This window comes from Mobula birostris, chromosome 10, assembly GCF_030028105.1.
Source record: "Mobula birostris isolate sMobBir1 chromosome 10, sMobBir1.hap1, whole genome shotgun sequence".
NCBI classification, from domain to species: domain Eukaryota; kingdom Metazoa; phylum Chordata; class Chondrichthyes; order Myliobatiformes; family Myliobatidae; genus Mobula; species Mobula birostris.
Window position 1 is genome coordinate 121,832,004 of NC_092379.1, and position 23,995 is coordinate 121,855,998.

General features: G+C 43.5%; 2 protein-coding genes across 6 annotated transcripts in view; one reads left to right on the forward strand and one right to left on the reverse strand.

Moving 5' to 3' along the window:
• Nucleotides 1–489: 489 nt before the first annotated feature.
• Nucleotides 490–17,298, reverse strand: nxt2 (nuclear transport factor 2-like export factor 2). Of its 2 annotated transcripts, none has more exons than XM_072271306.1 (4): nucleotides 17,193–17,298; nucleotides 4,976–5,062; nucleotides 3,212–3,356; nucleotides 490–952 (listed from the first exon to the last, which is right to left on the reverse strand). In XM_072271306.1, the coding sequence occupies exons 2-4, from the start codon at nucleotides 4,991–4,993 to the stop codon at nucleotides 786–788; spliced, it is 330 nt and encodes a 109-aa protein (XP_072127407.1). In that variant the 5' UTR covers nucleotides 4,994–5,062; nucleotides 17,193–17,298; the 3' UTR covers nucleotides 490–785. The 2 variants fall into 2 exon arrangements, with proteins under 2 accessions (XP_072127407.1, XP_072127405.1); XM_072271304.1 differs by lacking the exon at nucleotides 17,193–17,298 and adding an exon at nucleotides 8,352–8,469.
• A 234-nt stretch (nucleotides 17,299–17,532) lies between these two features.
• Nucleotides 17,533–23,995, forward strand: part of LOC140204296 (retinal guanylyl cyclase 2-like) — a 57,893-nt gene continuing 51,430 nt past the window's right edge. For all 4 annotated transcript variants that reach the window (XM_072270894.1, XM_072270893.1, XM_072270895.1 and 1 more), the window contains exon 1: nucleotides 17,533–17,701. The gene's annotated coding sequence lies outside the window, so the exon portion shown is untranslated. The remainder of the gene's footprint in view (nucleotides 17,702–23,995) is intronic.

The window sequence follows — 23,995 nt, forward strand, 5'->3', positions numbered from 1 at the left end:
AGACTGGTAAAACTACATTGTTACAGAAACACCAATGAAGAATCCTTCTACATTGGAGTGCAATGGTATTCCTGAATCTCTACCTGGAACTTGCATGACTGACAGAAATGAAAACCGACCTACTTACATGATCAAGGAAGCCCAGAACACAGCCAGAGATGGACGACTTTCTTTGCTGCCCTAAACACCAGGGGTAGTAAATGGTACTTTCATAATAAATGCACTTTGAACTTCGAAGGTTTGAAGTTTAACTTTGAACTTTAATTCTGTGCTTTGAATTCAAGGGGTATCAACACTCCCTTTCTAAGCCGGCACACACACACAAAATGTCCATTGAGATTAGGAGATTGAATCATATGAAAACAAGGTTCAAGATGCTGAATGTTTTGTTCCTATCCTTCTGTCAGAGGAGATGGGGTGGGGGGAGGGGCAAGAGTGGAAATTGCTCTAACTATAAGAAAATGCAATACAGAAACCACACAAAAATGGTTTAACTAAACTGTTTATTGAAATCCATTTATAAAGCACAATATGCAATTGAAAACATGAATACAAAATGACAGATTTCAAATTAAAACCAGACCATACAGACTTCAAAGTGTCTATTATAAACCAAACTCAAACCCTGAATATCAGTATAGATGTGGAGGCATTTTACTTTCCCAAATAAAGGATCTTTGTTTCCCCTCCTATGTTGTTTACTCTTTCAACTTTTCCACTATTTGTTTCCAGAATTAAATCCAAAATAGTGAAATGCAACAGTCTCCTTCCGTTAAAGCAGCGAGTTAATTGGCCCAGTCCTGAAAGCGGAAGCAATCACTTGCGATTTTCCACACTGTATCTTGTGCAGTAAGTAAGAAGTTTTGATTGAAGTATCGCTGTTTGTTTCCATCAAATTTCACTGTGCCACAGGTGACTACAAGTACGGTGGTCTGCCCCTGAGTAGCAAGCTCTATTTGGGAATAAGAAGATCAACAACTTCATGAGAAAATGAATAAATCCCAAAATACTTTCAGTAACATATCTAATAATGGAGCAAGCAGAAGCTAACAAGACATAGTGCCCTAACATACAATTTCCCAATACTGTATATGGATGGAATATAAAGTACCAGGTAGAATTCAAAATAACGCATAATATAAATAGTGACTAGAGTTGCTACACTTTCCATTTATAGAACATTACAGCACAGTACAGGCTCTTCAGCCCATGATGTTATACCGACCTTAACCTGCTCTAACCCTTCCCTCATATATGGCTATTTTTCTATCATCCACGTGTCTATCTAAGAGTTTCTTAAATTACCCTAATTTACTTCCCAGTAAGAAATGTATCTTCTATTTTAATGTGGCATGAACATGATACGAGCAGGAGATCATTTTAGCTTGCTCTGCCACTCAGTATAATCTTGGCTGACCGGAGCCGGGGCCTATCACCCCTTTGGCACTGGATCCCATAGTCTTCAATCCCCTGACTTCTCAAAACTCTAACTACTTTCCCTATAAATATCCCCCAATGCTCCAGCCTTCCTCATTCTCAGGGGCAGAGAATTCCTGAGAACCTCCCTTTGAAAACTAGTCAATAAACTCAAGACATCAAGATAGACATGTGAACTTGAACAGAAATGGCTTCAAAACAAGTGTGATCATTTCTGTAGCATTAGACAAGCACAGTGCAAAACAAGATGAACAAAATCCACCCGCCATTCCACGCCTTACACAGCTCACACCCACTGCTGACCTATGAAAAGGGTTTGGACATTCTGGTGGGAAACTGCTGAGGCCAAGAAAATAGTTGGGGTGGGGGGGGGGGGTGTACAAGTAAGGTTAAACTCACCTCAACATTTCTTTTACAGTTAGGGTTGCCAACTTTCTCACTCCCAAATAAGGGACAAAAGTGGCAGTCAAATCCCAGGCACTTGTGTTTACCCCAGGAAAGACTACCATGACCATGAAGCCTTGCGCAGATACCTGTGTGTGCATGTGTGACGTGCGCATGCACGTACGTGCTGATTTTTTCCCCCACAAGTCGGTTTTGGCTTAATCTTCCTGACTATACGGTACATACATTATTTCTACTTTACACGGGCTGTGTATGTATCATATCATTCCTGCTTTTACTATATGTTAGTGTTATTTTAGGTTTTATGTGTTATTTGGTATGATTTGGTAGGTTATTTTTTGGGTCTGGGAACGCTTAAAACTTTTTCGCATATAAATTAATGGTAATTGCTTCTTCGCTTTATGCCATTTCGGCATGAAAAGTTTCATAGAAACGCTCTACCTTAGCGGGGGAAATATGGGACAAGGGCGGTCCCGTATGGGACAAACCAATTTAGCCCAATATACGGGATGTCAACACGGGACAGTTGGCAACCCTATGTTCAAGTTCAACAGTGCGTGACAGGGAATGAGGAAAGATGCAGCTGACTCATATCGTTTCCTTGCGGCCCGGTAGCACATGCTTTGCGGCCCGGTGGTTGGGGACCACTGCTCTAGATTCCTGGGGGTGTCCAGCATCTAGGTGTATTTGACACATGTCCAGCTTAACACAACTTGAGGCTTTCATGTTCATACCGAAATCTTGAAGTTGCTATTATTTGTTTAGGTAAATGCTGGCAGTTTTGCAAGTATGGAGAAGAAAAATTCAGATAAAGCAGAGCAGGGGTAAATATTCTTTCATTCTTTGTCACCAGCTTAAAATTTAACAAAAAATAATGTTTTGTCATTTGTAAAATTATAAAAATGAAGGTCCCAGCGAGGACAACTATTGCTCCCTTGCACAAAACATGATAGAATGACTCAGACATTTTAAATTGATTGCAATATTTCTTTAACCAAGTCCATATTTTGCCAACAATATTTTGGAAGACTGCTGCAGTCTGTAGTAGTCCTGGTATAGCAAGCAGATGTTTATAAAAGGTAAATCGTAAGCAAGCCTGAAAATAAATTAAGTAATAACAAGATTATTGATAAAATTATTTGTGCCAATGACTTGTTCGATTAAAGGGAGAAATGTTTAACAAGTGGAAACCATCTCGTTTCATAGACAATTCATGGAATCACTTTGATTTGCTGAGATTGTTCTATTTCATCAAGTTCAGATTCCTAACAAACAAGTAATCGAAGTTAGTAAAGTACTCAGACCCACTGAAAGACAAGAAACACACAGACAATTAGAAATATAAAATACAAGTATGAATGAAGCCTACCGTGAACTGGCTGACAGTCCAGCATGTTTACTTGGAAGTCACTAGAGGGCAACATTTCAAAAAATTCAGTAAGTGCTTGATGGCCTGAAATTGTGTTGCCATTCCACACTAAGGTTGCAGTATCCAGATACAATTTGGTTAACCCCTATGTAAAAGAATAAAATGAGTTTAAAATAACAAAATGGAAGAGCTGAAAACATAATGCATAGCCATTTTGCTCAATAATAATACATTCAGGTCAGACACAAGAGGGACTGCAGACACTGGAAATCTAGAGAAATACACACAACGTGCTAAAGAAGCTCAGCAGATCAGGCAGCATCTGTAGATAGGGATAAACAGTCACGGTTTGGGCCGAAGCCCTTCGAGGATCCTGATGGAGGGTCTCAGTCTGCAACACGATTGTTTATTCCCATCCAAAGATGCTGCCTGGCCTGCTGAGCTCCTCCAGCACATTGTGTGCATTGCACATTATTAAAGTGTTGCACTTCAGACTTTTATCTTAAGCGACCCCAGTTTCTCAAACTTTATTAGCAACTGAGAGCTAGTGCAAATGAATTAAAATTAAACTGAACATTTCAGTGATAGGACTCGAAAAGTGTGCAGTGTACCAAATAATAAAAAATGTCCTTTGAAGCCCATTTTCAGCCATTAAAGTATTTGATTTTAATGTACAATATGAACGATGAACACCCTGACCTGGAAGTTCTTTTGCACAATTTAGAACATATAGTTGAAAGCAGGCTTAATCTATAGCAAAGCATTCTAGCACCCACTTGTCTTTTAGTACTCTGAATAAAGTGGGGTGGAAATATACAACTACAACAGGAATTTTGTTTGTGCTAGAAACTTTATACTGGCATATATTCCCCAAAATTGCTCAATGTTGAAAATTTGCCTGAGCTAGTAAAATTATTTAATAACAAAGCAAACAGTTTTATTGACAAGTTCCCTTTTAAATGGAAAGGACTACACTCAAAATGTCTTCTTTGCCCTGGCATTGCTGCCCTCCTATAATCAGAGATGCAGTCTCACTTATCTCCCGAACTTCCTTGCCTCATGATAATTTCAGACTTCTGCCGCAATTTGGTTTGCTGGCCTTTGCTGCCTTCAAGAGGTCACCCAAGGACCATACTTGAAAGAGAAAAAGGTTTTGTAACACACACAAAATGCTGGAGGAACTCAAGTCAACAGCATCTACGGAGGGGAATAAACATTGTCGTTTCGGGCCAAGAGCCCTCACCAGGACAGAAAAGGCTTAATTGTTTTTACAGGTGAATCTCAGGGATTTGCTAATATATTTTATAATCCCAACAACATGTTTTGCTTAAGCATGTTGCTTTGACAAGGTACATATTGTGTATAGACTACTGTCCAAAGGTACATAATGGAATACATTGCTGGTGACTTGACTGGGTAACTCAGTGCAAAAGGTTCAGAATATTAAAGTAGCTGACAGCAAAGTACGTCTTTGAAATACAGACTAATATTACAGTCCTTACCAATTTAGATCAAATTTGTTATGGAAACTAGAAATTAAAATAATGGAAAATAGCTCATGATGCCAATAATAACTGGGAAAATATTAAAACTACTTATTCAACATAAATGAAGAATTCAAGCATTGGAGCCATTTGTACCCTTCACATCTATCTTTTTCCACAGGTTTTTTGGTCTCTCCCCCCTTGATCTGGGAGAATTCAACATTGCATAATCAAGAAGTGATAGTGAAGAAAACTATGTGCAGCTATGAATGACACTTACTCTTCTTCTTTTGTCCATTGTTTCATAATAAATGTTGACAAATTTGTCTGCTGCTCTGCATGCCTGGTCTGCAAGAGTCTTGAAATCCTTAAAATTAGAAATTACTGCTTAATATAATTTATAAGAAAGCAGTTGCACATTGATATAAGACTTGTAGAAGTCTCAAATTCACAACTTTACCAGTAAATTCAGTTCTGACAGCGTCTTCAACCTGATATATTGTTATCCCCCCCCCCCCCCCCGCCCGCAGATGTGGTCTGACCTGGTGTGAATTTCCAAAATATTCTGTTTCTATTTTAGCTTGGCAGCATCTGGGAGATTTCCAGTATTTAGTTTTCAATAAGTTCAATTTGTTTTTTCGATAAAGCTTTGCCCTCGAGTACCCTTTGGAGACTTAAACACAAAATCTAGGTGAAAATATCAATGTAAAACTGAGGCAGGGCTGCACTATCAGAGATGATACATTAAATTAATACCTAGGGACCCAAGGAATACTGATGCTGGAACTTGGAGCAAGAACAATCTGCTAGAAAAACTGGTGGCATGCTGGCCTTCATAGGTCAAGGTATTGAGCACAGAAGTGGGTGCGCATGGTGTGGTTGCACAGGATGTGGGTGAGGATAAACAGATGCCCCGTATTTTGCTTGCCCTGCTTACAGGAAAGATGTTATTAAACCAGAGGGAGCATAGGAAAGACTTACAAGGATGTTGCCAGGATTGGAGGGACTAGGTTAAGTGGGAGGCTGGACAGGTCAGCACTTTATTCCTTAGAGCATAGGAGGCTGGAGGTGATCTTATAGAGGTGTATAAAATCATGAGGGACATAGACAGGATGAATGTATTGAGTCTGGCCATGGTATGCATTATCTCCAGCATCCCAGACCGCCTCAACTCACTGCATTTCCTCTACTCCAAAATCAGATACCATTTCCCTGGCTCAACACTCGTCTCTAAAGCGTCTACTACCCAGGGGCTCCCAACCTGGGATCCACGTCAGTTAATGGTAGAAATCCATGGCATAAAGAAAAGTTGGGAACCCCTGATCTAGACAGTAAAGCAACTGGACACCTACGCTGAGACTGTTGCCTGTCGGCTACGATCCTGCTTTCAATACCATAATTCAAAGCAAACCATCACTAAATTCTGAGACCTGCGAGTCCACACCTTCCTCTGCAACTAGAATGTTAACTTCCTGACCACAATCAGTAAGGATAGGCAGCAACCACCATGATCATTGTAAACATTGATGCATCATCAGCCCTCTACTCCACAAATTCTGCTCTAACTCCAACAACAGGTTTGCAGATGACACCACTGCGACGTAGTGAGCCGCATCTCAAATAACGATGAATCAGAATACGCCAAGGAAGGAGGTTGAGAGCCTACCAACATGGTGTCATGACAACTCTTTCCTGAAGCTCAGCAAAGCAGGTTGGTCATTGACTTAAGTTATGGGGCAGTGCACGTGGCTCCTGTCTTCATCACTGGTGCTGTGATCGAAAGCTTCAAGTTCCTAGGAGTGAACATCACTAATATCTGTCCTGGTGAAACCACATACACCTTGGCCAAGAAAGCTCACCAACGCCGCTACTTCCTCAGGAGATTAAAGAAATCTGGTATGCTTCCATTGACCCTTATCATTTTTTTAAAATCAATGCACCATAGAAGGCATCCTATCCTGATGTATCATGACTTAGTATGGTAACTGCTCTGCATGTGAGCACACAAAAAAAAGCTACAGCTGTGAACACAGCTCAGCACATCACAGACTCCATCTACACTTCTTGCTGCCTCAATAAAGCAGGTATTCATTCCTCTCCCACCGGCGAAAGACAAAAGCCTGAAAGCATATTTCACCAGGCTCAAGGACATCTTTTATCCTGCTGTTATAAGACTATTGAATGATTCCTCAGTACAACGAAAATGCACTCTTGACCTCACAATCTACCTCATTATGATCTTGCACCTTATTGTCTATAATGCACTTTCTCAGTAGCAGTTGCACTTTAGACTACCTCCGTGCATTGTATAATGATTTATACATTTCTGCAGCGCAGTATGCAAGACAGGTTTTTCACTATACCTCGGTACATGTGACAGTAATAAACCAATTCCAAATCTATTGCAGTTTGTGGAGTACAGGTTTTACTGTACACATTAAACAAATCAGGGGAGAAAACACACCCTTGTCTAACGCCTCTCTTGATTTTCATAAATGGACTCACTTCTCCATCTATTCAGATATGCAGATGACACTGTGTTAATTGCAAGTATGGAGGAAGAACTACAAAACTTAATTGATATAATTGTTGAAAAAAGTGCAAAAATTGGTCTATCAATTGCAAAAAGCCAGAATGTACGGTGATATCCAAAAAGGAGAATCCTATCTGCAGGCTGAGAATAAACAGGGAAGACATAAAACAACTACAGAACTTTTGCTACTTAGGAAGCTGGGTGACTTCAGAGGGCAGGTGCGACATGGACATCAAAAGAAGAATAGGGATGGCAAAAGACACCTTTACGAGAATGAACAGTATACTGACCAACACTAAACTAGGGATGACAGCCCGCCTCAGAGCACTGAAATGTTATGTTTATCCAGTTATGTTATACGGCTCAGAATGTTGGACATGAGGAAATGAATTGAAGCAGAGATGTGGTTTTTGAGGAGGATGCAAGGAATATCATGGACGAAATGAATATCTAATGTGGATGTCATGAACAGAGCAAGCACAAAAAGAAATAATGTACAGTATAAGGTCATGAAAATGCAACGTGACTTCATTGGACATGTGATTAGGAAAGAGGAGTTAGAATGCACGGTAATTATGGGAAAGATTGAAGGGAAGAAAGCAAGACAAATGATGATGGAGACAGCAGCCAGAGAACTGGAAATGAATACCAATGAATTGATCCACTTGACCCGAAACAGGAGTGTGTGGGCCATGGCAGTCAAAGCTCAAACTGGGCATGGCACCTGATGATAATGGTGAAGTACAGGTTGACCAGGTGCACTCTGGATATTAAAATTAACAAACAATTCCTCATTCCCCAACTAGGTTTCCCTGCCCCACTGTCGCACTTTCTAATCGCTCACTATTTACAGTGGGGATGTGGAAACATGGACCCGGAGGAAGCCAATGTGGTCAAAGAGAGAAAATGCCCGAGGTGGTTAGAGATCGAACCCGATTCTCAGCTTTACTCGCCGCGCCACCTTGCCCACCCTCCTCCGTCCACCTGAACGATGAAACACAGCCCCGCTCGTGGGACCGAGGCAAGGGCCTCAGCAAGGCTCGCGGCCCGTCGGCACCGGGTTCACTCCCGGTGTTTAGCCCTCCCCGGGCGGAAGCCCAGCCACAACCCTCTGTGCTCTCACCAGGGAACCGGCCATCAGCCGCTCGCCCCGTCCGCACGACACTTTAACCCGCCGCCAGCAACAACACCAACACTTCCGCTGTGCAGCGCTGGTAAACCGTTCCGGAAACCCTGGCTCCGAACTCCCGTTCCGACCTGACCAGACGGTGATAGGCAATTACCTTTTTGATTTAGTTTGTGGGAGGGCTTTAGCATGCCCATTAACAGCATATGTTGATAAATTCAACATCCACAAATTACAGATTTGCCTGAAGTAATCAAATGAAGGCTTCAAATGCCTGCATACTTATGGTGCTAGTTTGAATACAGATGCAAGATAGGCCATTTGATTCCTCTTGGTTCCTTTTGACATTCATTAAGATCACAGCTGACTTCTTGGCTTTATCACCATCCTCTAACACTAATCCACTTAAAATCCATCAATCTTGATACTGACATTTAAACAAACCCTTGGGCAGGGAGACCCATAGATGCCCTATCTCTCGGCTAAAGAAATGCCGACGGTCCTGACGAAGGGTTCCGGCCCGAAACGTTGATTCATCGTTTCCACGGATGCTGCCCGACCTGCCGAGTTCCTTCAGCGTGTTGTGAGTGTTGCTTTCACTCTAGCATCTGCAGATTATTTTGTGTTAAAGATATGCCGTCTTGTTTCTGTACTTAATGGCCAACCTTTGATGTCGAGCCAGTGAAATCTCGTTCCAGATACTCGAAAAACTTCATTAAAAAAAAGGAGAACTTTTCTCACACCTCCAAACTTAAAAGACCCTGCCTGTTTAATCATCCTTGTACAACAAACTTGCTATCCAAAGAATCAGTCTGGTGAACACTCACTGCATTCCCTCAAATGCAAGTATATCTTCCTTAGATAAGCAGACCAGGCAAGTAACCATATTCCAGATGTGGTCTCACTAACGCCCTATAAAATAGGAGAAAAACATCTATTATAATCAAATCCTTTGCATTTTAATTACTTGCTGCACCTGTGTGTTATCTCTCAGGATTAATGTACAAAGACACAGGGATACTTCTGATTCCCATCCCTTTTCAGTAATTTACCATTTAAACATACACCGCACTTTCATCTTCCAAACAAAAATGAAGGATCTCAAATTTTTCCACTTCATATCTTATCTGCCATGTATCTCCTCATCCATTCAGGTGTCTGTAAACCCTTAGGTCACTTTATAGCAATGCTTGCAGCCCATGTTGCCACCCATCCTTTTAATAACAACAAAGTTGGAAATATTATCCTTAATTCTCACATTCAAATCCGAATAATCTGTGGATAGCTGGGACCCACCACAGTAGCCCCGCAATAATAGCAGCCTCCCAATCCAAAATTTACAGTACCTGTCTAATGCTACCCTTTGCTTTCTGTGTGTTAGACAACCTTCAAACTATTTCTCAAATGCCTGCAATTTCATTTTATGATATTTTGTATGTTATCATATCAAAAGCCATCTGAAGATTCAAATGTGCATAAACTTATAACTGTTAGCTTATAGCTCGTTAGGGATGGTGCTACCTGGCTGATGCGCAGTACTAGATACATACCTCTTAAAGAAAAGCATATCCTTGATCGTAAAGACTTTGCAAAGCCTCACTTAGAAGATATTGTAAAGATGCGGAAGAAGGTCTTGTGGTCGGATGAGACTAAAGTGGAACTTTTTGGCCTCAACACTAAGTGGTGTGGCGTTAATCTAATACTGCACATCAGCCAGGTAACACATCTTTACTGTAAAGTGTGCTGGAGGTAGCATCACACTATGAGGATGGTTTTCAGCAGCATGGACTGGAAATGTGGTCAGGATTGATGACCAGATGCTACTACTACTATGTCGACTCAGGCCTAGGGGGCCGGCATCGGGTATGATGACGGACTCTCCACTTCTCCCCCTCCTTCATCAGTGTGTTTAGTTCATATACATTAGCCGTGCTGCTGTCTTCTAGGAGCGTGTTGACCATAGTCTTGGGAGGGCGCCCAGGGATCATCCTTTCGTGCTTGGGCTCCCATATGATGACTAGGCTGGCAGGTAGGTCGGGGTGGCATAGACAGTGCCCTGTTAGTTGCAGTCTTCTCATCTCGATTTTAGTGGAGAGCATCGGTAGGTTGTTATAGAGCTCGACGTTCATCATGTGCTGTTGCCAACACACGTCAAGAGCCATCCGGAGCATTCATGTACAGCAACCATCTAGTGACTTTCGCATCGTCTTGGTGAGTGTCCACGTCTCACATCCGTATGTGAGAATGGACTCTATGACTGCTATGAAAATCCTCTTATTAAGCCCTGTGGTCAGGTTCGACTTCCAGATTTCTTTCATGTCGTTCATAGCCCTCCACGCCAGCGCCTTCCGTATCTTTATGTTCTTCTCTGAACTCATCATTCTTGGCCCGAGGTACTTGCAGTCAAAAACTTTCTTGATGGTATCATTCTCTACAGTCTTGAGAGTACCTTCATCGTAGTTAAACACCATGTACTCTGTCTTTTTAGCGTTTAGGTGAAGTCCAACTTTATTGCACTCAATTTCCACCTTTGTCAGTAGCTGCTGTGCTTCCTCCATCTGGTCAGAAAGCAGGACTGACCAGATGAATGCTGCTAAATACAGAGACGTCCTGGATAAAACCTGCTAGCCTCTGCCAGAAAGCTTAGACTGGGGAGGAAGTACATCAACAGGACAATGGCCCAAAACCAACTGCCAGAGCAACCACTGAGTGGCTTTAAATGAAGAAAATTTATGTTTTTAAGTGGTTCAATCGGAGTCCTGTCCTTAACCCAATTGAACATCTCTGGCAATACCTCAAGATTGCTGCTTGCTGCCTCTCCCCAACCAACGTGGCACAGCTTGAGCAAATTTGCAAGAAGGAATGAGCAAATCTTGCTCCATCATATTGTGCAAAGTTTATTGAGACTTATCCAAAAAGACTACTGACTGTAATAGCTGCGAGAGGTGGTTCAACTAAGAAGTGAGCAAAGGGGGTGAATACTTTTGAACTGCTAACATTTCTGGTTTTGAATTTTTAGTTTGTCATGCTTTACAATTTTCCCTGTTTTTTTTTGGGCTCTACTGTGAAAAAAATGGAGCACGTGTTTCCAAATAAAAGTTCTCAGTTAAATTGATCAATATCCCTGGTTGTATTGCTCATTTATGAAAGCAAAGGGTTGAGGGCTGAATTCTTTTTTAAGGCACCGTATGTCTTGATGTTGCAAAACATAACAGTGGCAACAGGTAAGTATTAAAACAAACCTGAGCTGATCACCTACCTGTTGAAGTGCAGCAAGGCATCCAAAATTTTAAAAAAGTGCAATGCTCCCTCAGCATCAACCCTTCCCTTCCTCCCTCTCCCCACCCCCCTCCAGATCAACAAGTGGGTGCACAACACGGGCTAGCACTGTCAGCATCCCCTCCTTGGCACATCCACACCTCCACAAACCAACTGCTATCGTCCTGATCTTCACCCCCCACCCCCAGACCTCACCTTCCACCAACCCCCCAGTCATCATGGACTCACTTTCACTACTGAGCAGGCGAGAAGGGCTCTGGGGAAACTCCGACACGGCAAAGCACTGGGGCCGGATGGTGTGACCCCCAAAGTCCTGAAGGAGTGTACTGAACAGCTGTGTGGAGTTCTCTCGCTCTTTCTCAGTCTGAGTCTCAGCCCGGAAAGGGTCCCAACTGGGAAAACATCGTGTGGTCACAGTACCCAAGGAAGGCCAACCAAAGTCTTGAATGACTACCATCCAGTGGCTCTGACCTCACACATCATAAAGACCCTAGAGAGGCTGGTCCTGGCTCACCTCCGACCTCTGGTCAGGTCAGGCCTCGATCCCCCGCAGTTTGCCTACCAGGAGCACACTGGAGTCGCTGATGCTGTCATCTGCCTGCTGAACAGAGCCTACTCCCATTTGGATAAGCAGGATCATGTTTTTTGATTTATCAAGTGCTTTCAATACCATACAGCCCTCATTGCTGGGGGGAAAGCTCCATTCAATGCAGGATGGCACTTCCATTGTATCCTGTATAATGGAATACCTGACTGGCAGAGCACAGTATGTGCGGCTTCAGAGCTGTGTGTCAGACATAACTATGGGCAGCACTGGGACCCCAAAGGGGACCGTATTGGCTCCCTTACTGTTTACCCTGTATACCTCGAACTTTAGGTACAACACTGATGTTACAAGAATCACTCCCTGTAATAATGATCAATGAGTTACAGAGAATCTATATTGACCAACAAGTACCTTTATTGTCTCAACAGAAGAACATGTGAACTATGTGCACACCTGCTAAGTTTTCCCGGACTTCCATGAACTGTCAAAGAACAGAAAAGATAGCAGTTAAAAAGAAGTTTCTGCTGCTGGCCACATGTTCCTCATCATCCTGTTTCAAATCTCCATGTGTCTGTGGGGCACCTCACATCCATGATACTGGTCTCCCACAGAGTTACCACCTCCAGCAGACGATGCACCTGCTTTTATATCCATCTCTTACCAATTCAAATATTGCATTCCAGTGTCATTGGCTGTAGGTCATGTGCCTGAGATGTAGCACCTTTTTATTGGCTCTGCTTCAAGCCAGCATCCATTTATTGCCCTCTTCCCAGCAAGTGGCAATCAGTAATTAATGGCTCTTTGTTCTCAGTCAGTTTGAATCACACGGACCAGACACAAACCTGTGTGTTATATCCAACCAAAGAACACCTCACAAATAACTTCTTATTTGGAAATGATCCCTAGTTCAGCAGATTACCCGAGGCATCATTGTGTCTTCTTTAAAACACTGATTGAGTCAAGCAACAAACACACGAAATGGAGGACGCAAAACAGTTCCACAAAGTGGTAGCCTCCATCTCCAAGCACATGGCAGGAACAAAGACAATTGTTTCATCTGCTTCCAATGTCCTTGATTCATTCGAATTCACTGATTTTCAAGCCGTAGTTCCTTCTGGCCAATACTGAGCCATGTCATCTGCAGAAATTTTCTGATGACTCAGCAACAGGTGGGTGTATAAAGGGAGGACAGGAGGATGAATATAGGGCCCTGGTGAAGGACCTTGTCGAATGGCACAAGCTGAATCATCTGCAGCTAGGGTTGCCAACTGTCCCATATTAGCCGGGACATCCCGCATATTGTGCTAAATTTGTTTGTCCCATATGGGACCGCCCTTGTCCCGTATTTCCCCCGCTATCCAAAGGTACAGCGTTCCTATGAAACCATTCATAAGCCGAAATGGCGTAAAGCGCAGAAGCAATTACCATTAATTTATATGGGAAAATTTTGTGAGCGTTCCCAGACCCAAAAAATAACCTGCCAAATCATACCAATAACACATAAAACCTAAAATAACACTAACATATAGTAAAAGCAGGAATGATGTGATAAATACACAGCCTATATAAAGTAGAAATAATGTATGCACAGTGTATCAGAATCAGGAAGATTAAGCCAAAACCGATTTATAGAAAAAAATATTGGCATGTACATGCATGCGCACGTCACACAGGTGCCCACGCAAGGCTTCATGGTCATGGTAGTCTTTCTCGGGGTAAACACAAGTGTCCCGTATTTGACTGCTACTTTTGTCCCTTATTTGGGAGTGAGAAAGTTGGCAACCCTATCTGCAGCTCAACATCAGTAAGATAAAGGAGATGGTGATGGACTTTAGGAAGACCAAGCCTGCACTGTGCCCTGTTACTTTTGATGGTGAGGGCATGGATGTGGTGAGGACCTACAAGTACCTGGGGATTCACCTGAATGACAGACTTGAGTGGGGCACCAACACAGAGGCTGTGTACAAGAAGGGCCAGAGTTGCTTCTACTTCTTGAAGAGACTGAGTTTCTTTGGAGTATGCAGGCCTCTCCTTCATATGTTCCACTAGTCTGTTGTCGCCAGTACAAGTTTCCATGTGGTGGTGTGCTGGGGCAATGGCATCAACACGGGTGATGCCAACAGGCTCAATAAACTGATTAGAAAGGCTGGCTCTGTTACAGGAGTCAAACTGGACTCACTGGAGGTGGTGGAGGAATAAAGGACCCTCTGGAAAATCCTGGCAATTCTGGACAATGTTTCTCACCCTCTGTATGGCACCTTGGCTGAACAGAGGAGCACTTTCAGTTATAGACTAAGACGACTGCACTATATGGCATTTTCAGTACTGTATTTCTCACCCTTTTTGATTTTGCCCCCCTTTTACATTACAAATCATCTTGTTGACTGCTGTTTTGTCCTATCATCAGCCTGTCCTTGCTAGCAGTCTCACTGAACGCTGCCTCTGTTAGTAAACCAAATACCCCATTCTCAGCCGAATTAGTTTAAACCCTCCTGAACATCTCCAGCAAACCTGCCCACGAGGATATTGGTCCCGTTGGGTTTGGGTGTAACCCACCCCTGCAGAAGGGGTCTCAATGATCCAGAAATCTGAACCACTGCCCCTTGCATCAGTTCCATAGCCATGTATTTATCTACCAAATGCCCCTAATCTTACCCTCACTGCTGCGTGAGACAGTAAGCAATCCAGAGGTTACCACAATGGAGGTCCTGGTTTACAGCTTTCCACCTGGGCCCTAAAATCTCGCTTCAGGACCTCCTCACCTTTCTTACCTACGTCATTGGTGCCAATATAGACCAGGTCTTCTGACTGCTCGCCCTCCCACTTCAGAATGCCATGGACCTGACCTGAGACGACCCTGACCCCGGCACCTGAGAAGCAACATACCATCAGGGTCTCGCTGTTCCTCTAACTATAGAATCTCCTGTCACTGCTGCAGTTCTTCCAACTTCTCTTCTCTTCTGAGCCGCAGCTCCAGACTGGGAGCCAGAGACCCGGTCACTGCAGCTCCCCGCGGTAGGTCATCCCCCTCAAGAGTATCCAGAGCATATCTATTATTGAGGGGAGCGGCCACAGGGGTACTCTGTACTGGCTGTGTATTCCCCTTTCTCTCCTGACAGCCACCCTGTTATTTGCCTTCTGAAACTCAGACTACCTCCCTGTAACTCCTATCTAGCCTCTCATATGAGCCGAAGGTCATCGAGCTGCAGCTCCAGTTCCTCACCACCTCCCTGAGGAGCTGAGTATAGTGAGGTGGTAAAGTGATTTAGGAACGCATAAGATAATGTTTCAGCCATGCAGGCAGACAATAAGGTTTCAAAGGTGTCAAAGGTACATTTAATGTCAGAGAAATGTATACAATATACATCCTGGAATGGATTTTTCTTCGCAACCATCCACGAAAACAGAGGAGTGCCCCAAAGAATGAATGTAGTTAGATGTTTAAACCCCGAAATCCCCCTCCCTCCCGTGCGTAAGCGGCAGCAAGCAACGACCCCCCCCTCCCCCCACCGGCAAAAAAAGGTATCAGCACTGCCACTGAGCAGCAAAAGCAACAACAAAGGCACAGACTTGTGGTAATCCAAAGGCTACGTGCTCACCCAGTATTCGACATACCACAGGCTCTCTCTCTCTCCCTAATAAGGGAGAAGGAGGTGTCTCCGTTTCACAGTGAGAGGGGAGACATAACAAACATCTCGCTGGTTTATGATGTTAAAAGTCCATTGCATCGCTTTTTCCGAACTCTGTGCCCAAAGATCTCGGGTCTCTGGGCACACGGCCAAAGGTCTTTCGGCAAGATGCAAGGTTCTGACAAGGTTAATTGTAAGGTCAACAATACACTTTATTGTTAAAGGGGTTCGTTTGCTGGTCTTATGACAGTGGGATAGAAGCTGCTGCTGATACAGGCCTCCAGACTTTAGTGTCTTCTGCTCAATAGAAGAGGGAAGAAATGAGAATGTCTAGGGTGGAAGGTGTCTTTGATTATTCTGGCTGCTTAATATATTAAATATTTAAACACATGCCATTTCACAAACCCTGTCGTTATTGACCATTCACCAGAGAATTTCAAAGGCCAAAATAGCCTTTCCCTTCTACCCCACTTGATCATGCCAACCAAGGTGCCTACAAAAGTTAGTCCAATCGGCCCACATTCCTTCTAAACCTTTCGTACCTATCTACCAGCTCAAATGTCTTTTACATGTTGTAAATACGTGCCTCTATCAGTTCTTCTGTCAGCTCATTCCATTGACCCACCAGCCTCTGTGTGAAAAACCTTCCCTTCAGATCCCTTTAAAAAATTTCCTTCTAATTTGAGCTTTCACTATCCTGGGAAGAAAGACTGTAGCAATGTGCATTGTCTTGACAATAATGGAGATGTTCAAGTTCTCTAAAGTACAATTTAATTTTGCTGTGGTCTATGGTGCAGTATTATATTTGAGCTTCAATAATTCCCAGCTATTAATATACAGTATATTCATGCTGTTTCCTCCAGATGTGATCCTGGGTCAGTTCTGACAAAAGAGTCTGTGACCTGAAGCGTTAGCACTGTTTACCTTATCACAGACACTTCCATACTTGCCGAGCGTTCCAGCAACTTCTGTTTCAAAATCCAAACAGCGCCGTGACTCATTCCTAGTTATGTTAGCCCGTACTGGTTCTCAGCTCTCCCAATACTTAGAAATTACATAAACTCCAGTCCCTCTGCATCTCTGTGGCTTGCAACCGTCTTATCGTAACTGTTTCCACACTCTAATTCTAGTGTTTGTTCCACGACCAACATCTGCCCCTTCAACAATCAAATGCTATATTCTAGACGTCCATCGCTTGACTCTCTTTTAACTCTCTTTTTGCTAAGCCATTCATCTTGTTTAGGGAGCCTCACAGAAGCATGCTGTTTTACCATTTTAGCCAAGCATTTGGTCACAACTGAAATTCCTTTCTTCTTATCTGAGTGTCTATCATTGACTTCAGGAAAGGAGGGGGGCAGCAGTGGTTCACACTGTCCTACTTACACCAGTGTTGCCGACGTTGAGAGAGTTGAGAATTTCAAGTTCCTACGAACGAGTGAACATCATCAATAGCTGTCCTGGTCCGACCACATAGAAGCCGCAGCCAAGAAAGCACAACAGCTCTACTTCCTGAGTGAGCTAAAGAAACTTGGCATATCGCCTTTGACCCTTCACAGTTTTTATAAATGCACCACAGAGAGACTCAGTCTGAATGCTTAACAGCTTGAAATTGCATCACCCGCCCTGCTCATGGACTATTTGTTCCAACCCCATCAGGGAGGAGGCTACATAGCATCCACGCCAGGACCACCAGGCTCAAAAACAGTTACTTTCACTAAGCAGTAAGGCTAGTGGTGAATCTTAGTGACTTCTGGCTAATGGCTAACTAAATAAGGAAAACAACTAAATACTTTGTTAGTCACATTTTTTTCTGGCAATCAATCATCACAAGTAATAGTTTGTAACTTCCCTCTGGACTTCGAGGCAATCCGGCGTGGCAGAACCAACGAAAGGTGAGGCAGCAGGCCCATCGCTGAGAGTGAGGAAGGCCTGAGTTTCAATCGATTTGAGCGCTGTGCCAAATCGGAAAGGTTAGGTGCAGGCCGAATCGAGGCCGTGGGGTCCAGGCCCCAAAGCCAATCGAGGCAACTGAACTCGATGTTTGGGCATCGATTTAGGCGCTGTACCAAATTGGAAAGGTACAGGCCAAACTAAGGTGGCAGGATCCAGACTCCAGCATGTATCCCGGTGACTGAACCTGATGCTTGGGCTTCGATTTAGGTGTCGGGTCAGATAGAAAGGTTCAGGGTGTCAGGGCCCAAGACCAGGGACAGGCCAGTTCAGCTCGCTGCTCTGCAACGTTTGCTCAGCCCTGCGCTGAACTATGGGTCCCAGACTCTCTTTGTAGACTAAGGTTCAGAAAGCTATTTGCTTGCAGTTATTGTTCGCATGATCTGTTTTTTTCTCTCTCTGCACGTTGGGTGCTCGATAGTCTTTTTTTAATGGATTCTTTTGGGCTTCCTTGTTTTGTGGCTGCCTATTAGAAGACAAATCTCAAGGTTGTATAATGTAAACATACTTCAATAATACATGTACTTTGAATTAAGGACATATAATCAACCTATGTATAGAGACTATCTTTATCTTTTTTTGTGTTCTTTATCTTAATTATGTTTTTTGTGCTGCATCAGATCCAGAGTAACAATAATTTTGTTCTCCTTTACACTTGTGTACTGGAAATGACATTAAACAATCTTGAATCTTGGATCTCGAACTGCTCTGTCCAAGACTGTAAGAAGCTGTAGAGGGTTGTGGACACAGCTCCGCGCATCCCAGGAAAGCAGACAACATAATCAAAGACGCCACCTACCCAGACTTCCTCTGTTCTCACCCCTCCCATTGAGCAAAAGCCAGAAGTAAAGAAATACAATTGAATTTCCAAAAAAACTACACATTAACAAAGATTGATAACCAATGTGCAAAGGAAGGCAAATTGTGCAAATAAAAAAAAATATTGAGAACATGAGTTGCAGAGCCCTTGAGAGTGAGTCCAGAGGTTGTGGAATCAGTTCAGAGTTGAGGTGAGTGAAGTTATCCACGCTGGTTCAGGAGCCTGATTGTTGTAGGGTGATAACTGTTCCTGAACCTGGTGGTGTGGGACCTGAGGCCTTCCAGCCATTTGTTTCTTGAACCAACTAGCGCAACCCTAATTGCTGCAGTTTAACAATACTATGAACACTTCCATTGCCTTGCACTAAAATTGACTTTTTTGTTCCAATTGTGTCTTTTATTTCTCAAATTGTGCATAGTTTATGTTTAGTTTATGTCTTTCGTATGAATGCCGCTAATCATAGTCATAATCATTGTCATAGTCATACTTTATTGATCCCAGGGGAAATTGGTTTTCGTTACAGTTGCACCATAAATAATTAAATAGTAATAAAACCATAAATAATTAAATAGTAATATGTAAATTATGCCAGGAAATAAGTCCAGAACCAGCCTATTGGCTCAGGGTGTCTGACCGTCCAAGGGAGGAGTTGTAAAGTTTGATGGCCACAGGCAGGAATGACTTCCTATGACACTCTGTGTTGCATCTCGGTGGAATGAGTCTCTGGCTGAATGTACTCCTGTGCCCAACCAGTACATTATGTAGTGGATGTGAGACATTGACCAAGATGGCATGCAACTTGGACAGCATCCTCTTTTCAGACACCACCGTCAGAGAGTCCAGTTCCATCCCCACAACATCACTGGCCTTACGAATGAGTTTGTTGATTCTGTTGGTGTCTGCTACCTTCAGCCTGCTGCCACAGCACACAACAGCAAACATGCTCGCACTGGCCACCACAGACTCGTAAAGCATCCTCAGCATCGCCTGACAGATGTTAAAGGACCTCAGTCTCCTTAGGAAATAGAGGCGGCTCTGACCCTTCTTGTAGACAGCCTCAGTGTTCTTTGACCAGTCCAGTTTATTGTCAATTCGTATTTCCAGGTATTTGTAATCCTCCACCACGTCCACACTGACCCCCTGGATGGAAACAGCCCAACCCTAGCACAACCCTAATTGCTGCAGTTTAACAATACTATGAACACTTTCATCACCTTGCACTAAAATTGACTTTTTTGTTCCAATTGTGTCTTTTATTGCTCAAATTGTGCTTAGTTTATGTTTAGTTTATGTCTTCTGTATGAATGCCGCTAATATGATACTTAAGTGCCTATTATGCTGGTGCAGGTACGTTTTTCATTGCGCCTGGGCAAGTATGAGACGGTGCACATGACAATAAACTCGACTTCGGCTTTCAACTTTGATCATACATAAATAACTTACTCAGTAGTTTAGTTTGCAATAAATCAGCTTAGATGATATGAAATTCATGAGTTTTTTTTATATTTTCAGAGTTTACTTTTTATCATAATCTCAGAATCAGAATTAAGCATAATTTGTTGTTTGTACATAATAATAATAAACTATAAGTTACAAAAAGAAAAACAAATACATATATATATAAAATTAATTTAGTAGAAAAAGAGAGCAAAAATAAAAAAAAGTTGTGAGGTAGTGCACATGGGTTCCTTGCCCATTTGGGAAACTGATGGCAGAGGGGAGGAAGCTGTCCGTAAAGTGTAGTGTGTGTGTGTATTTAGGCTTCTAGCTCCTCCTTGATAGTAGCAATGAGAAGAGGGCATGTCCTGGGTGATGGAGATCCTCAATGATGGAGGGGCCACCTTTTTGAGATATTGCCTTTTGAAGATCTCCTCGATGCTGGGGAGGCTAGTGCCGATGGTGGAGATGGCAGAGTTTGCAACTTCCTGCAGCTTTTGCCAGTCCTGTGCAGTGCCCCCCGCCCCCCGACCCCAGATGAGATGCAACCAGTTAGGATGCTCTCCATGGTATATCTGTAGAAATTTGTGAGCGTCTTTGGTGACAAACCAAGTGTCCTTAAACGCTAATGAATATAGCTGCTGTTGTGCCTTCTTTGTAATTGTATCCATATGTTGGGTCCAGGATAGATCTTCAGAGATGTTGGCACTTAGGAACTTGGAAACTGCTCACTTTTTCCACAGCTGATCTCTCGACGAGGACTGGTGTGTGTTTCCTCAACTTCCCCTTCCTGAATCCCACATTCAGTTCATTGGTCTTCCTGACTTTGAGTGCAAGGTTATCGTCATGTCGCCACTCAACAGGAGTTGAGTGTCAACAGCTATCCTGCTCCTGTACATCTCCTCATCGCCAACTGAAATTTTGCCAACAAAAGGTGTGTCATCAGCAAATGTATGGACGGTGTATGAGCCGTGCTTAGCCACACTGTTGTGGGTGTAGAGAGAGTAGAGTAGTGGACTAAGAACGCATCCTTGTGGAGCTCCGGTGTTGATTGTCAGTGAGGAGGAGATATTCTTTCCAACTGACACTGACTGTGGTCTCCCGATGAGAAGTCAAGGACCCATTTGCAGAGCGAAGTACGGAGGCCCAGATTTTGGAGGTTGCTGATTTGTATGATGGTTTTGAATGCTGAGCTGTAATCAATAAGCAGCAGTCTGACGTAGGTATTGCTGTTGTCCAGGTGATTCAAGACTAAGTGGAGAGCCAGTGAGTTTACATCTGCTGTAGACTTCATTTGGCAATAGGCAAATTGCAGAGGATTGAGGTCCTTGCTTAGGCACGAGTTGATTCTGTCCATGATCTTAAAGCACTTCACCAAGGTAGATGCGAGTACAACTAGGTGATAGTCAATGAGGCAGCTCGCCCCGCTGATCTTGGGCACTAGTATGATTGTTGCCCTTCTGAAGCAGGTGGGAACTTTTAGTTGCAGCAGTGAAAGATTGAAGATGTCCTTGAACACTTTGGCCAGTTGGTTGGCACAGTGCCCTACCAGGAACACCATCAGGGCCTGATGCTTTGAAAGGGTTTACCCTCTTGAAAGATGCTCTGACTTCGGGCTCTGAGACAGAGATCACAGGGTCACTGGATACTGCAGGGAACTCATTGGCCACTGAATATAAATTTGACTGATTGTACATTAACCCAGTGGGAAAATAGATATATTAGCATTTACTGGCAGACATTGGAACTGCAAATCTATGATTCTTGAAGAATACTGTAATATCTTCCATGGAATTGTTTGTTGAATTACCCACTCATATACTATTCTGGGAATTGTATGTTTCATTCACTGCTACGTGGCTACACCACAGCTCCTGGCCCTATATCGCACTGCCTGTTCTCGATCTCCATACTATCTAACAGAAAGCCAGTTCTTTTTCCTCCAAGAAGACCCCATGTTTAATTGTTTAAGCCTCCTTTCACCTCAAGGTACAATATTACTCAAATATTACTGGAACATTAAATACACTACATTTTTTAGCTATAAACTCCAACTCAATATAGAATGCAATTCAACTCAAACATGTAATGCGTTGGTCTCTAGTCATCTATATAGATATATATTTTAAAGTATTTTTCTCATCCCTTATGGGTGGTGTGTATGTATATTTTTCTCCTCAATCTCGGGTCCTGTATCAGAGGCCTGGGAGCTCGAGGGGTTCGGCACAGTGTCCTTGCCGTTCCTAGTAGTGCGCTCTTCAGGGCCAAGATCTCAGATGTTGTTCCTAGGATTTGTTGGAGCCACTCTACCAGTCCAGGTGTCACAGCTCCAAGTGCTCCTGTCACCACCAGGGTTACTCTGGCTTTAACCTTCTACATCCTTTCTATCTGCTCTTTCAAACCCTGGAGTTTCTCCGGCTTCTCATACTCCTTCTTCCTGATGTTACTGTCATTCGGGATTGCCACATTTATTACTATTGCTTTCTTCTGTTCCTTGTCCAGTAGTACTATTTCTGATTGGTTGGCCAGTACCTGCTTATCAATCTGTATTTGGAAGTTCCACAGGATCTTAGCTCTGTCAATCTCCACTATCTTCTCGGGTGTTTCAACCCATACTCAGCGCAGATGTTCCTGTACACAATTCCTGCAACTTGGTTTTGTCTTTCAGCGTGTGCTGTCCCTGCCTGCATCTTGCAGCCTGTTACTATGTGCTCGATGGATTCAGTGGATTCCTTGCACAGTCTGCACCTTGGGTCTTGTCCGGTGTGACAGACCCCTGCTTTTATTGTTCCTGTGCTGTCACGAGCAGTGCCTCTGTGCTGTCCCTCAGCTCTGCCATTTCCAGCCATTGGTAGGACTTTCTTACGTCAGCCACCTCTGATATCTGGCGATGGTACATCCTGTGCAGTCACTTGGCCTGCCATGGCCTCTGGTCCTCTGGCTCGGCTTCACCCACTTCCATTTCCATGTCCCCTGCCTGCTGTCTGAGGTATTCCCCTAGCAGGTCGTCCTTCGGCCCGTCTTCCTGACATACTCAGGAATGGTCCAGCAAAATCCACATGAATCCTCTGCCAGGCAATGCTGGCCATTCCCAGGGATGGAGAGTCTCTTTTCTTGGCATCTTCTGGATGTGTTGGCTTCTCAAACAGTTCATGGCAAGCTGCTCAATCTGCTAATCCATTCCAAGCTTCGAGCCAATGCTTTCATTTTGACCATGCCTAGATGACTGTCATTTAGCTACTCCAACACCTTAGCTCTCAGCTTGGATGGTACAACATCACGCAATCTGCGTATAAGGCAATCCCCTTCAAGCACAATTTCATCCTGGTGTTGGTAATGATGGGGGAGCTGGAACTTCTGCTTCACATTGCAGCCATTTTGGGTTGCCATATAAACCTGAGCCAGTGCAGGGTCTTTTCAGGTTTCCCTGAAGACATGGGAGCAGAATTTGGCCCATCGAGTCTGCTCCAACATTTCAATATGGCTGATCCAAATTTCCTCTCAGCCCCAATCTTTGCAACAAAGCTACCAATTCCATCATCTAAATCATTGACATTTAACTTAACAAGAATTGATCCCAACCTGGACCCCTGTGGAACACCGCTAGTCACCGGCAGCCAACCAGAAAAGGCTCCCTTTATTCCTACCCTTTGCCTCCCGCCAGTCAGTCACTGCTTTATCCATGCTAGCACCTTTCCTGTCATACCATGGAATTGTAGCCTGTAAAGCAGCCTCTTTTGTGGCACCCTGTCAAAAGCCTTCTGAAAATCCAAGTACACAACATCAACTGATTCTCCTTTGTTTAAACTGCTTGTTGTTTCTTCAAAGAATTCTGACAGATTTGTCAGGCAAGATTTTCCCTTGAGGCAAGCACGATGACTGCAGCCTATTTTATCGTGTGGCTTCAAGTACCCTGAGACCTCATCCTTAACAATCAAGTCCAACATCTTCCCAACTACTGAGGTCAGACTAACTGGCC

Coding starts and splice junctions, on each gene's coding strand:
- nxt2 (XM_072271304.1), bottom strand. Junction 3,357..4,975: donor CAATGGACAAAAGAAGAAGA/GTAAGTGTCATT, acceptor TCTTTTACATAG/GGGTTAACCAAATTGTATCT. Junction 953..3,211: donor GGACTGTCAGCCAGTTCACG/GTAGGCTTCATT, acceptor ATTCCCAAATAG/AGCTTGCTACTCAGGGGCAG.